General features: G+C 44.2%; 1 protein-coding gene across 3 annotated transcripts in view; it reads left to right on the top strand.

Annotated features, from left to right (window-relative positions):
* Positions 1-12,234, top strand: part of SLC14A1 (solute carrier family 14 member 1 (Kidd blood group)) — a 30,110-nt gene extending 17,876 nt beyond the window's left edge. For all 3 annotated transcript variants that reach the window (XM_012556803.2, XM_004380892.2, XM_004380891.2), the window contains 5 exons: positions 3,394-3,586; positions 4,131-4,278; positions 4,479-4,613; positions 9,431-9,480; positions 11,158-12,234. In XM_012556803.2, the coding sequence (XP_012412257.1) occupies positions 3,394-3,586; positions 4,131-4,278; positions 4,479-4,613; positions 9,431-9,480; positions 11,158-11,331 (700 nt within the window). In that variant the 3' untranslated portion in view covers positions 11,332-12,234. The remainder of the gene's footprint in view (positions 1-3,393; positions 3,587-4,130; positions 4,279-4,478; positions 4,614-9,430; positions 9,481-11,157) is intronic.
* The last annotated feature ends 247 nt before the right edge of the window (positions 12,235-12,481 follow it).

Genomic DNA, 12,481 nt, shown 5'->3' with positions numbered 1-12,481 from the left:
GGAGAAGGAAAAGGGAGAAGGGGAAAGATAAAGAAAAATAAAAAATATGGCGCTGACGGAGCCAGCCTGTGGTGGTGGTGCAAACCTGGGGAGGCCATCTGCTAGAGGCTCTCTAGCCAAGCGGTGTGGCACAGACCATGAAGTAAGGGTGGGCACAGCACACACGGCTAGGTGGGCAAGAGAAAGGAAAGGAAGCAAGAGAGAGAAAGAAAAGAAACTGGAGAAAAATGGCACTGAGGGAGCCTGCCAGTGAGGTGGCACGGACTGGGGAAGCCATGTACTGGTGGCTCTCTAGCACAGTTGTGTGGCAAAGCCTGTCAAGAAGGGGCAGAGACAGCACGCGGTGACAGCTGGGCAGGAGAAAGGAAAGGAAGGAAGTGAGAGAGAGAGAAGAAACAAAAAAAAAAAAGCCAAAACAACAACAACAACAATAAAAATGGCACTGAAGGAGCTGGCCAGTGGGGGCAGGGCGAATCCGGGTGGCAAGGAGCTGCTGTCTCTCCAGCCAAGTGACCATGGCCCTTTAGAAAGCAGCAGAGGCTATGTAGAGGGAAGAGCGGTGGGGGGTGGGAAAGCATGTATCTCTGGTTACCGGGTACTCTGTCTCCTGTTGGGAGCTCCGTGAAGTTACCTTCCCGTATTCCCTGTCCACCGTTCTTGGTAGCTGAGGTCCAAGATGGTGAGTCCATGCCAAGTTAGCTGGTAGGGGACCTCCACTCTGTAGTTCTCCTTGTTCTCTGTTCTCTGTCCATTTCTTATTCCATTCAGTGCTTAGTTGAGTTCTTTATCCCTTTATCTGTCGCTTAGATTTCCAGGATTGACGTTTGTATCTGTTTTACTTAGTTTTTTGGGTCTTTGCTCTACAGGGATGGCATATTGCTTCTATCTATAGCACCATGTTGGCTCCACCCTTCGATCCTCCAACCTTTTGATTAGCAGCTAAGTGCATTAACCATTTACAGGGACTCCTCCCCTCAACCAGAGGGTCTCAAAAATCCCAGCCATCACCTCCCCCTGCACATTAACGTCTGCACTTTAACTTTCCTGGGGAGCATTAAAACACAATGATGCATGTGACCCCTGCCTTGCCCTCTCCCTGCCCCAAGATTCTGATGTAATTGGTCCATGGTATTACCTGGGTATTAGAATTTTTAAAAGCACCCCAAGTGATCCTCAAGTACAGCCAAACTTGAGAAACACTCCCTACATCTGGGGTCCTCAAACTTGAAGATGTATCAGAATCACCTGGAGGGCTTGTTAAAACACAGAGCACTGCTCCCCCACACCAGGGTCTCTGGTTCAGGGTATTCAGTAGGTCTGGGTATCGGCAGTCCCTGATTTATGAACAAGATCCTTTCCTAAGTGTGTTTTTAAGGCTAATTTGTAGGTAGGTTGGAACAGGTGCATACAGTTCTTATTTAGCCTTACTTTAGTGCTGGAAAAGGCTCAAAGCCTTTTCAGTGATTTAAAATCTGCACATGCAAGAAGTGAAGGTTATTGTGATGAAGAATCTGTTGCAAGTAGGGGTTGGTTCAATCGTTTCAAAGTGAGGGCAAATTTACATAACATTAAAGGGCAAGTTCGAGTTGTAAGTCTGACGTTTGTAACTGGGAGGTCTTACTGTATTCAGTAGGCCTGAGAATTTGCATTTCTAACAAGTTTCCAGGTTATGCTGATGTGGCTAGTCAGGCACCCCACTTTGAGAACCACTGTGCCTACATGAGCTCCTCTTCCCACCTGCCCTCTTCAAAAAAAATCTTGATTCAATTCAATTCCTTTTTTTCCTTCCCCCCACCAGAACCCTTTAAACTTTCTATATATTGACACAGCCTTAAATCCTTTTTCTAGAAGCAAACATTTCTTTCTTACTATGACATATTTGGAATATAAAATAATAATATCCACAAAAATGAGAAGTTCAACCAACACGGACAGTGTCTGAAGGGGGACCACGCGCCCATGACAGGTGTGTGGCGGAGGATCTACAGGCAGAGCCAACCTTCTCCTCAGGAGGTAATCTCGAACCTGCTCTGGAAAAGAGACCTAAGCATTGCTTGAGGCCAGTGCTCACTACCCCTCCTCCCACAACCCAGGACATCTGGCGTTCTGATCTTAAGATGATGGCCCCTTGATTAGGTCACCAAGTGAGAGCTGCAAAAGAGGCCCAGGGACCATGTGTCTGAGTTGCTGGGGGCTGCCTTAACAAAGTACTACAAACTGGGTGGCTTACAACAGCAGACATTTATTCTCTCACAGTTATGGAGGCCAGAGGTCTGAAATCAGGGTGTAAGCAGGGCCACATTCCCTCTGATGGCTCTAGGAGAGAATACTTCTTACCTCCTCCTAGGTTCTGGTGGTTGCTGGCAATCCTTGGTGTTCCTGGGTTTGTAGCTTCATCACTCCAACCTCTGCCTCTGTTGGCACATGGTGTTCTCCCTGTGGGTCTCTGTGTCCAAATTTCCCTCTTCTTATGGGGACACCAGCCACTGAATTTAGGCCCACCCTCATCAGTATGGAGCCCTGGTGGCGAAGTGGTTAAGAGTTCAGGCTGCTAACCAAAATGTCGGCAGTTCAAATCCACCAGCCACTGCTTGGAAACCCTATGGGGCAGTTCTACTCTGTTCTGCAGGGTCGCTATGAGTCGGAATCTACTGAACGGCACATAACAACAGCAACTAACCCAGTATGGCCTCATTTTAACTTGATTATATCTGCAAAGACCCTATTTCCAGAAGAAGTCACATTTACAGGTACCAGGACATAATTCAAACCACAACACTATCTAATCCAATCCCCCAGTTTACAGATAAGGTAGCTGATGGGAAGTGCCTTGCCCAAGGTCACACAGTTCTCAACAGCTCAAGGACTTAAACTCTACACTTCTAAGTTTAAGATCTTTTTCCTCCAACCCATGCCACCTACACCTTCCCTTGGACAATAGTTTCTCTTTTCCAAAATTTGATATACTAATGACATGTTAAAATGATATATACCAAATTCAGGATCGGATTGTGCTTACCTCTGGTAGGAAGGAAGAGACTATGATTAGGTAGTGTTACAGAGGAGGCTTTAACTGTATAGATGACATTTCATTTCATATGTCTTAAATACTTCAAAATTATGTTTAAAACCTTGATATATAACTCACTCTGAGCAACCTCAGAGTATAATTTTCCAGAAGCAAAATAAGGTGAGAGTAGGTTTGCCTTTTTTTTTTACTTTATACAAGTATTCTTTCTATGACAAGATTTATCCCAGGTTTTCTTTCTATGGGAAGTTTCCCAACACTAGGGCCATATTTGTAGATGAAAAAAAGTCCCTCCATAGTATAGAGATTTGGTTTGTCCCTCTGGCTTGTCACATGTGTGTTCTTATCTTCTATTTTGTTTTTAGCCCAGTCTTCTCAAGTGCACTGAGCTCTGTGTTCTGCAAATGGGACCTCCCTGTCTTCACCCTGCCTTTCAACATGGCGATAACAATGTACCTGGCGGCCACAGGACATTACAATCCCTTCTTTCCAAGCAAATTGATCACACCTGTAACTTCAGTTCCCAATGTCACCTGGACTGACCTCAGTGCCCTGGAGGTAAGGCTCATACCATCTTCTCACATTCCCCCTGCCTCTGGAACACACCCCAAGTGCCCTTGGTTAATTGGGTGAAAGAGTCCATTAGAGTCTAATAGGTACTCAGCTCTAGGTGACCTTGCCATCTAAAGATAGGGCACATGTTCTATTCCAGTTCTTTGGGAGTCTAAGAAATTTTTCAGTGACTGTTTGGTCAAAGCTAACTTTTTCCCCTCATCTTTTCCTAGAAATCTGCAGCACTAACCCCAGAGGGGCAGCTCCATCGAAAGCCAGGCACTCTGTTGATCAAGGCCATTGTCAGTGCAATAGAGTCAGTATGTGGAGGAGGAGCTAGGGAAGAGTGCTCAGTGTTCACCCTTCTCTGGTACTAAAGCAGATGAATGACTGGTGTTTTTTCTGTGGCTAAAAAGACAGAAAGAGAATTAACAAATTAGTAACACTAATTTTGAAAGACAAGATATACTAAATCTAAAAGTAAATTTTCTGTGTCCGTGGGTTTCTGTTCAGTTGTTTTAGTGGCCTCCTTTTTTAATTGCTTTTGCAGTTATTAAAATCTGTGCCCGTGGGTGTGGGTCAGATATATGGCTGTGACAACCCATGGACAGGGGGCATTTTTCTGTGCGCCATTCTGCTCTCCTCCCCAATCATGTTCCTGCACGCTGCAATCGGATCGCTGCTGGGGATAGCAGCAGGTAAGCAGAAGACTTCTTACCAAGTATTGAGCACCTCCTCGGTTCCATGCATGGTCTCAGGCATTTTCTATATTCCTTGGAGTCTCTGCTTCCAAGGGACCAATGGGAGTTCTCAGGATACTGTCTGCCCTGCCCCGACTCCATCCAGAATATCTTGCTGTTTAGTGCACAGCTCTGAGCCCTCCTGTCGTGTCTAATAGGGCTCAGCCTTTCGGCTCCATTTGAGAACATCTACTTTGGACTCTGGGGTTTCAACAGCTCTCTGGCCTGCATTGCAATTGGAGGAATGTTCACAGCGCTCACTTGGCAAACCCACTTCCTGGCTGTTGCCTGTGGTGAGTACCCCTGGCATCTCAGGGGTGGTGGGGGGGAGAAGACATGCTCATGACTATGGGACCAAAATCGAGGACAGTCAGTAAAAAAGGACTGTGAAGGGAAATCAGGACTGGGGTTCAAGTCTGTGGTCCCCGCTCTCTAAGTGTGTGACCAGGATAAGTGACTTCCCCTCTGGGCATGCTAAAGTCTGTTCTGCCTACCTTACTGCTTATTGTGAAGAGAGGCTGTTGACTCATATTAAACATTCTGTGGTTGTTGTTAGCTGCCACTGAGTTGGCCCCACTCATGGTGACCCCATGCACAACACAACAAACACTGCCGGTCCTGGTCCTGCACCATCACTGTGATAGGTTGTAGATTGGACCATTGTGCTCCATAGGGTTTTCATTGGCTGGCTTTTGGAAGTACATCACTAGGCCTTTCTTTCTAGCCCATCTTAGTCTGGAAGCTCTGTTAAAACTTGTTCAGCATCATAGCAACATGCACGCCTCTACTGACAGACTGGTGGTGGCTGCGCGTGAGGTGCGTTGGCCAGGAATCGAATCCAGGTCTCATCCCCCGGATGGTGGTGTTGTTGTTAGGTGCCATCGAATCAGTTCTGACTCAGCGACCCTATGTACAGCGACCCCTGCACAGAAGGGGAGAGTTCTACCATTGAACCACCAAATGTCATTAAACATTCTGTAGTATGTATATTTTGGAGGTAGAAACCTGATTTTTCCTGTGCTCTTCATACTAATTGTTTGACTCAAGAAACTAAAAGGAAATAACTCTGATTCGGTGCAGGGAGGTAGGGAAGGAATTCGCGTTTCTAACAGGTTCCCAGCTGGTGCTGATACTGCTGCCCCAGGGACCACACTTTGAGAACAGTTATATTAATCCTTTCTGATCCCCAGTATTCTAGCCAGATTCAGCCCATCAGCGCTAGAAGGGGTTCCAGAGATCCACACTCCATTCTTCCATTTTGCTATTGGGATACTGAGGCCAGAGAGGGTAAATCCTGTACTGGAGGGCAAGCAATGAAGGGTAAATCCAAACCTAGAATTCGCTACATGACTCTGCTTCCCTTTAGTAGCATTCAGGCCCTTATGGCAACCCCTTAGGTGAAGACAGAACTCCAGTGATGTGGATTTGAAACTGCTAATGGATTTCCCATGTTAATTATAAGGGGAGGCTTATTCACCTATAAAGCTCCCTGGGTGGCACAAACGGTTTGCATTCAGCTGCTTAATGAAAGGTTGACGGTTTGAACCCACCCAGCAGTGCCAGGGAAGAAAAGCCTGGCAATCTGCTTCCGTAAAACTTACGGCCAAGAAAACCCTATGGAGCTCAGTTCCTCACAGTAATGGGATCATCATGAGTCAGTATCGACTCGACAGCAACGGGTTTGGTTTGGGGTTTATTCACCCATAGCATTTTTATTTAATTCATTAATTAAACTTTAACTAGTATACGCTGTTCAGTTTGTTGTCTTTCTTGTATGCTGTTTGCTCTCTTCTGATGTCTCCTTTCCCCTTCCTGTGAGGCTTACATTTCCTTAGATACCAGCTGTGTGAGAGATGTGTCTCTGTAGGGGGCGTGAAAGCCCAGCACTGAGCTGACATTTCTCGTGGTACAATTGAGAAGTAAGGAGAAGGGGCAGTACATGGCCAAGTACAGAATTGCTGCTGTTAAGACAGTGGAGATAGCCAGGTGTAGGTAGTTTATTTAACCAACCCTCTTTTGCTGGAGAAGTTTAGATGGCTTCTAGTTTGGAGCTAAAACAGTACCACAGTGAGCATTTCTGCACAAACATCCTTGTGTACTTTGCAAAGTATTTCTGTAAGATAATTTCTAGAAGCAGAATTGATGGGTCAAAGGGAATACCAATTTTAATGTTTATAGATGCCACATTCATCTCCAAAAAGATCATACCAATTCCCGCTGCCACCAACAGTGCATGAGAGTTCCTGTTTCATCCACACTGGGTACTATTAGTCTTTTTCAATCTTTGGGCATGAATTTTTGAGACAGACCTTCAGCCCTCTTGTGAACCAAATCTCAAATGTAAAATGCCACAGCAGGTTTCAGCATGCCCATGTCACCCCGATACTGCCAAACAAAAGACCACCTTGTCAACCAAAGTCAATAAATAACATTTATTTCACAGCTGTTCTTTTGTAGTTCCAAATGTCTTTAACAGAAAGAGGACTTGGGAAGCTCTGATAGAACCTGGCCATGTTGCCTGCCCTGTGCCTCTAAACCAGAAATGGCATGATCAGGGAATTTCTCAATTTTGTTATTTTATCAGTGCAAACTGTAAACACATTTTGCATCTCTTTTTAATGGTTGGGTTATATAGTAGAACTTGCACCTGGCAGTCTGTTGGAAGGAACATTGTGAACGATGAGCTAAAATCCAGTCTTCCCTCCAGCACTCAAGGGTCTTTGCTTTCCCTCAATAGATAATGTAGGCTCATTGCCTACAAACTGAGTGTGGTGCACAGAATTTTACCTCTAATGTAAAGCTTTCCCAGTCTGACTCAGCAAGTCTTCATTGATGGTCACCTACTGTTGAATAGTCTGACACTCTTATTATGAAGACAAAAGCAACTTGCAATTGGAGATCACTTCAAAACAGTGTGACAATATGAGTCATAAAAGTGCCTTATAAGTGCAATAGGCGTTAAAATGAGAGAGATGGCAATAACGCGTCATGTGCTCAGAGGAGGTGTTGTGGAAGAGCTGGGACTCAGGAGGACAGGCACAGAGTGTCCCCGGTGCTTAGCAGAGGGCCAGTGAATATTCAAATATTTGTTGAATGACTGAAATGAGAAAAATAAATGAAACTGGGCAAAACCAAGACCATGAGAGCCTTCTGTTCAGAGCAGTATCTCAATCCTATGGTGACAGAGATGAGCTTACAACTGCTGTCCATGGAAATACATGAGCTCATTTGGGATTCATCACCTCCCTGTCAATCAAGTCTTCAGGTTGCCATATGACAGATGATGAAATTGGGGTTCAGAGAAATGCAGTGATTTGTTATACAGCAAGTAAAGACCAGCTCTTCTCACTAGCATAAGATAATTCAGATAAGGAAGAATTCAATACTATTGAAGAAGACATACCAGGATAAGAAGACAAAATATTGATCAAATGATGGAAGTCTATAGTAAAGTAAGTGAAGATCATAGAGTCCCTCTCGCCATTTCCTGCCTCTTCCCTACGGTAAAACCAAAAAAATTCCCACTCATGGCAGCCTTATGTGTATCAGAGTAGAACTGTTCTCCATAGGACTTTCAGGGCTGTGACCTTCTGGAAGCAGATTGCCAGGCCTTTCTTCTGAGGTACACCTGGGTGGGTTTGAATCACCAACCTTTCGATTAGTAGTTGAGCGCTTAACCACTTGTACCACCCAGGGACTCCTTCACCCAAGGTAGATGATGTGATTTCTCACCAGGACATGAAGACTAGATGGTGGGTGGGCCTATCAGTGAGTGCTGGTGTCTTGAGTGGCTGTGTGGCCATTATATGAAAGTCACTCTTCTGCTGCCCTTGTGAAATCTGAAAACTTCCCTGAACCAAAAGGTTGGCAGTTCAAATCCACCCAGTGGTTCCACAGAAGAAAGACCTGGCAATCTGCTTCCGTAAAGATTATAGCCAAGAAAACCCTGTGGGGCAGTTCTACTCTGTCACACATGTTGCTGAGTTGGAATCTACTCCACAACACCCAACAACAACACCACTTTGAAAGTCACACTTACACTCAAATTACCCATACTACAATTTTTACTTCCTCAAAGTAAATCAAAACATGGCATGTTTATTCCTTGATCTCTGTGCCAACCTTAATGGTGTTTGGAAAAATGCCATTGTGGAGAAGAACCCCAGGTTTGTGTTCAGTTGCTGCTGATCTCTAGTTGTTATTTCATACCATGATTTTTTGTAACTGCATATTCTAACCATTAATACTAGAATTCAAGCCCTAGTGGTGCAGTGGTTACGAGCTTGGCTGCTAACCAAAAGGTCGGCAGTTCAAATCCACCAGCCACTCCTTAGAAACCTATGGGGCAGTTCTACTCTGTCCTATAGGATCGCTGAGTCTGAATTGACTTGATGGCAATGGGTTTGAATACTAGAATTCTAGATGCATTGAGATTATATGGAAACCATGCTACCTCAGGAAACACCCATAAATTTTAATTCAGCTATGCTTGGGTAAAATAACCAGGAGGTTATTTGCCATAAGCATTAGCAATAACAACAGCAAAACAGTAACCACAGACACACTACCTTTACTGAGTACCCATTGTGTGCTAAGCACATACATCATCTCCTCTAATGCTCACACCTACCTAAGAGGGAGATAATCCTTTTACCTCCATTCTACAGATGAGGAAATGGAGGTAACCAAACCCATTGCCATGGAGTTGATTCCAACTTATATCGACCCATAGGACAGAGTAGAACTGCCCCATAGGGTTTCCAAGACTGTAAATCTTTATGGAAGCAGACTGCCACATCTTTCTCCCATGGAGCTGCTGGTGGATTTGAACCACTAACCTTTTGGTTAGCAGCTAAGAGCTTAACCACTGCACCACCAGGGCTCCTAATGGAGGTTTAAAACAGTTAAATAACTTGCTGAAGGTCACCAAGTTCCTAATCGGTGGAGCCAGGATTTGAACCCAGGGCTCCTGACTCTAAGTTCATACTTGTAACCACAATGCTGGGCTAGCTGGTGAAGGGAAGTATACATGCCAGACCATTTGTATTGGAAGGCAATCTTTCCTGTGATGAAAAGTGTATCTACCAAGGATTGTTCCTTTCGTTTGCAGCCCTGTTCACCGCCTACCTTGGAATCAGCATGTCACAAGTGATGACTGTGGTGAGTTTGCCTTACTTTCTCTTTCTCAGCAGCATGATTGATTTTAGAGCTCTCAACTATAGAAATGCCCTCCTGATGTCCACCTGGGTGGTGTCCAGTGACAAGATCCATGACTGTGATAACCAGTACTTTCCCTTCTCCTGGACCCATCTGTCCTCTCTTACCTTCCAGCATCAACAGTAAACTTTAGTCCAAACCACCATCACTGAGCTTGTTAAAAATATGAGGTAGCTTGGTTTAAAGAAGTGAAACTTAGGTTGTATAACATATTATCAAGTTGATAATCTATCTCTGAGAGTCAAGAAGCTGACTGTAGGATTTTGTTCTTTAAACAGAAAGCCAAAACTATATATCTGAGAAATCAGGAAAGGGAAAAAAAGGAGAATCAGCTAAAGACCCAGATATGTTTAGAAAAAACAAAAAAATCTAGTCAAATGTTTTTTGTGCCTATTGGCTTTTTTAAATCCCCAGTCAGTCATCAATGGGACTTTATTCAGACCCAGATCCTGGCTGAATTATTTAGTGGGCAAAACCATTGCCCATTGCCTCCTGCCATACTTTTTTCCTCCTTTGCAGCACTGTCTTCCTGCCCTTTGACCTTCTCCTTCCTCTCCCCCAAGGAGCTAAGTGTCCTCATGTTCTAGGATCTCCGACCTCCCAATGGGATATCCAAGCTGGGTCCCATGCTCTGTGTCCCAAACTTTTCTCTCTCTTCCCCACACACTATTGTCTGTACTGGGCCAGTTTCTGGTAATTCAATCCATGTTGATGTGCTCATGGCTTCAAAGCATTATCTCAGCAGCAGTGTAGAGATTTTACCTGGGAGAGTCCTTAGGGGGTGCAATATCTTTACAGTGGAAAGTCCACACCACATGACCAGCATGATGGGGGCGATACATTAGAGCATTGTGGAGCCCTTCACATTCCAACAAAGGTTCACAAACATCTGTCCATGATCAAAACCGGGCAGGCTGCACAACGGAGTCAGCTGGGGAGATGTTGAAAACTACAGATCCTTAGGCGCCAACCCTTGGTGTTTCTGATACAGTGGGTCTTCTGTCTAAGTGGGGATTAGACATCTGTATTTTTTAAAACTGCACTCTATCATGCCTCAGCGGCTCCATGCATAAGGCCAGATCTGATCAAGTACATAGTGTGTGCTCAGAATTGCATGAGCTGCCATGGACAGCCCAGAAGAAGGACCTACCCTCAAGGACCTTAGAGTCTATTAGGGGGACAGAATGGAAAGAAATGAAGCAAAATAGAGACCAAGACCTAGCCTGGGTGAAGGTCAAGGAGAGAGAAGTTACCATGGGCTGGGCTAAGAAGAAAAGGCCTTGTGGGCATGATGTGTGGTCAGGGGCCGTTAGCGGTTTGCTCAGTGTCAGCTCTGTTTGCACATCTCGTGTAGGAAGTCTGATTGTATGAGAGGGAGGGAAAGACATACAACATGGAAACATAGCTGACCACCCTAAAGAATGGATGGAAACATTTCAACTGCTACCTGCTCTGACATCTTAGATTCAGTCCCGTGGGCACAAGCAGAGTAAAAAGCCATTCCCCCATGACTCGTCCCTCTGGGCTGAGTGACAACACAGGGATGGGAGAGGTTTGAGTGGGTTAGCTTTCCATCCAGTGGGATCTCAGAGGAGTGTGTGGCTTGTCTCTTTTTTCCAGGTTGGACTGCCAGCTTGTACCTGGTCCTTCTGTTTGGCCACACTACTATTCCTGTTGGTGACCACGGAAAACCCCAACATCTACAGGATGCCCCTCAGCAAAGTCACTTATCCTGAAGAAAACCGCATCTTCTACCTGCAAGCCAAGAAAAGGATTGTTGAAAGCCCTTTGTGAGAACAACACTCATCCAGAGCCATGGTCATGAGTCGTTTCTGACTGGCTGCCTCAGTTGACTTCTTACTTTCCCTAGTAACAACTTCATACTAATTTGTTGGCAATCTGTTCTTGTGCCCATTTTTCTTTTAGACTCCAGGGGACACCCCCCAGCATATAAGAGACATCTGCATGCTCTGGGTACGGAATTTTAAACCCCAGTGGGAGCTGGAGCTGACTAAGATATAATGTATTTATAAAGTCAAAAGGCATCAACAGAGAAAGCAAGTGAGACTGGAGCTAATTATTGATATTCCTGGTGTCTGGTCAGCTGGATGATGTTAACAGTATTAAAAATTAAGCTCTATAAACCAACAAAGCCTTAAGTGAATGGAATTCACAGTCGCAAAATCAAAGTCAGCACAGAACTTGCAAATCAGCAGGGTTTTTTCGTTTTTCGTTTTTCAGTCAATGCAAGTTACACATTATACCTGTGGTTGACATCGAGACGGTGTGGGCTGATGCTGTTCCTCAGTTCTTCCATGGCCTCAACACTGTCCATTATGTGCAGGACGTTCTCTTATTCAGGAGATCGTTGGGTTTTTTCAGGCAGATGGAGCTGCAGAAGGGAGAAAGGGATTTTGTCAGTCAAAACTATTCTGCAATTGCCATTTTTCTTGGATATTGCCAAGAATTTTTTAAATGAAGCTTTTTTTTTTTCTTTTTTTTATGAGAATGGAGTTGCTTCAATAAAATAAGAGAAGTTCCTGACTTAACCAGCTTTTAGATATTAAAGAAAAGTTGCACATTTCAAAAACATTCAGCATAGCAACAAATGCATCTAACCAAGTCATCAAGATCCATTGTCCCTTTTTTATTTTTTATGTTCCTTTTTTAAAAATTTTTATTGTGGTAAAATATATAGAACAAAGCATTTGCCATTTCAACCATTTTAATATGCACAGTTCAATAACATTAACAACATTCACCATGTTGTATCCATTGCCATTTTTTCAGTTCATTTGAGAATGTCTTATATGTTATAAAGTCTGAAGGTTGAGATCATATTGCTTATGAGTATTATTAGAAGTTGTTGAATTTCTTCCTAAAAAAAAACAACTCATTATTTTCTGCACACAATATTCTCTCTCAGATACCAATGATATTTGAA

Source organism: Trichechus manatus, unplaced genomic scaffold (genome assembly GCF_000243295.1).
Source record: "Trichechus manatus latirostris isolate Lorelei unplaced genomic scaffold, TriManLat1.0 scaffold00078, whole genome shotgun sequence".
NCBI classification, from domain to species: Eukaryota; Metazoa; Chordata; class Mammalia; order Sirenia; family Trichechidae; genus Trichechus; species Trichechus manatus.
This window is presented reverse-complemented; position numbering and strand designations above follow the sequence as displayed.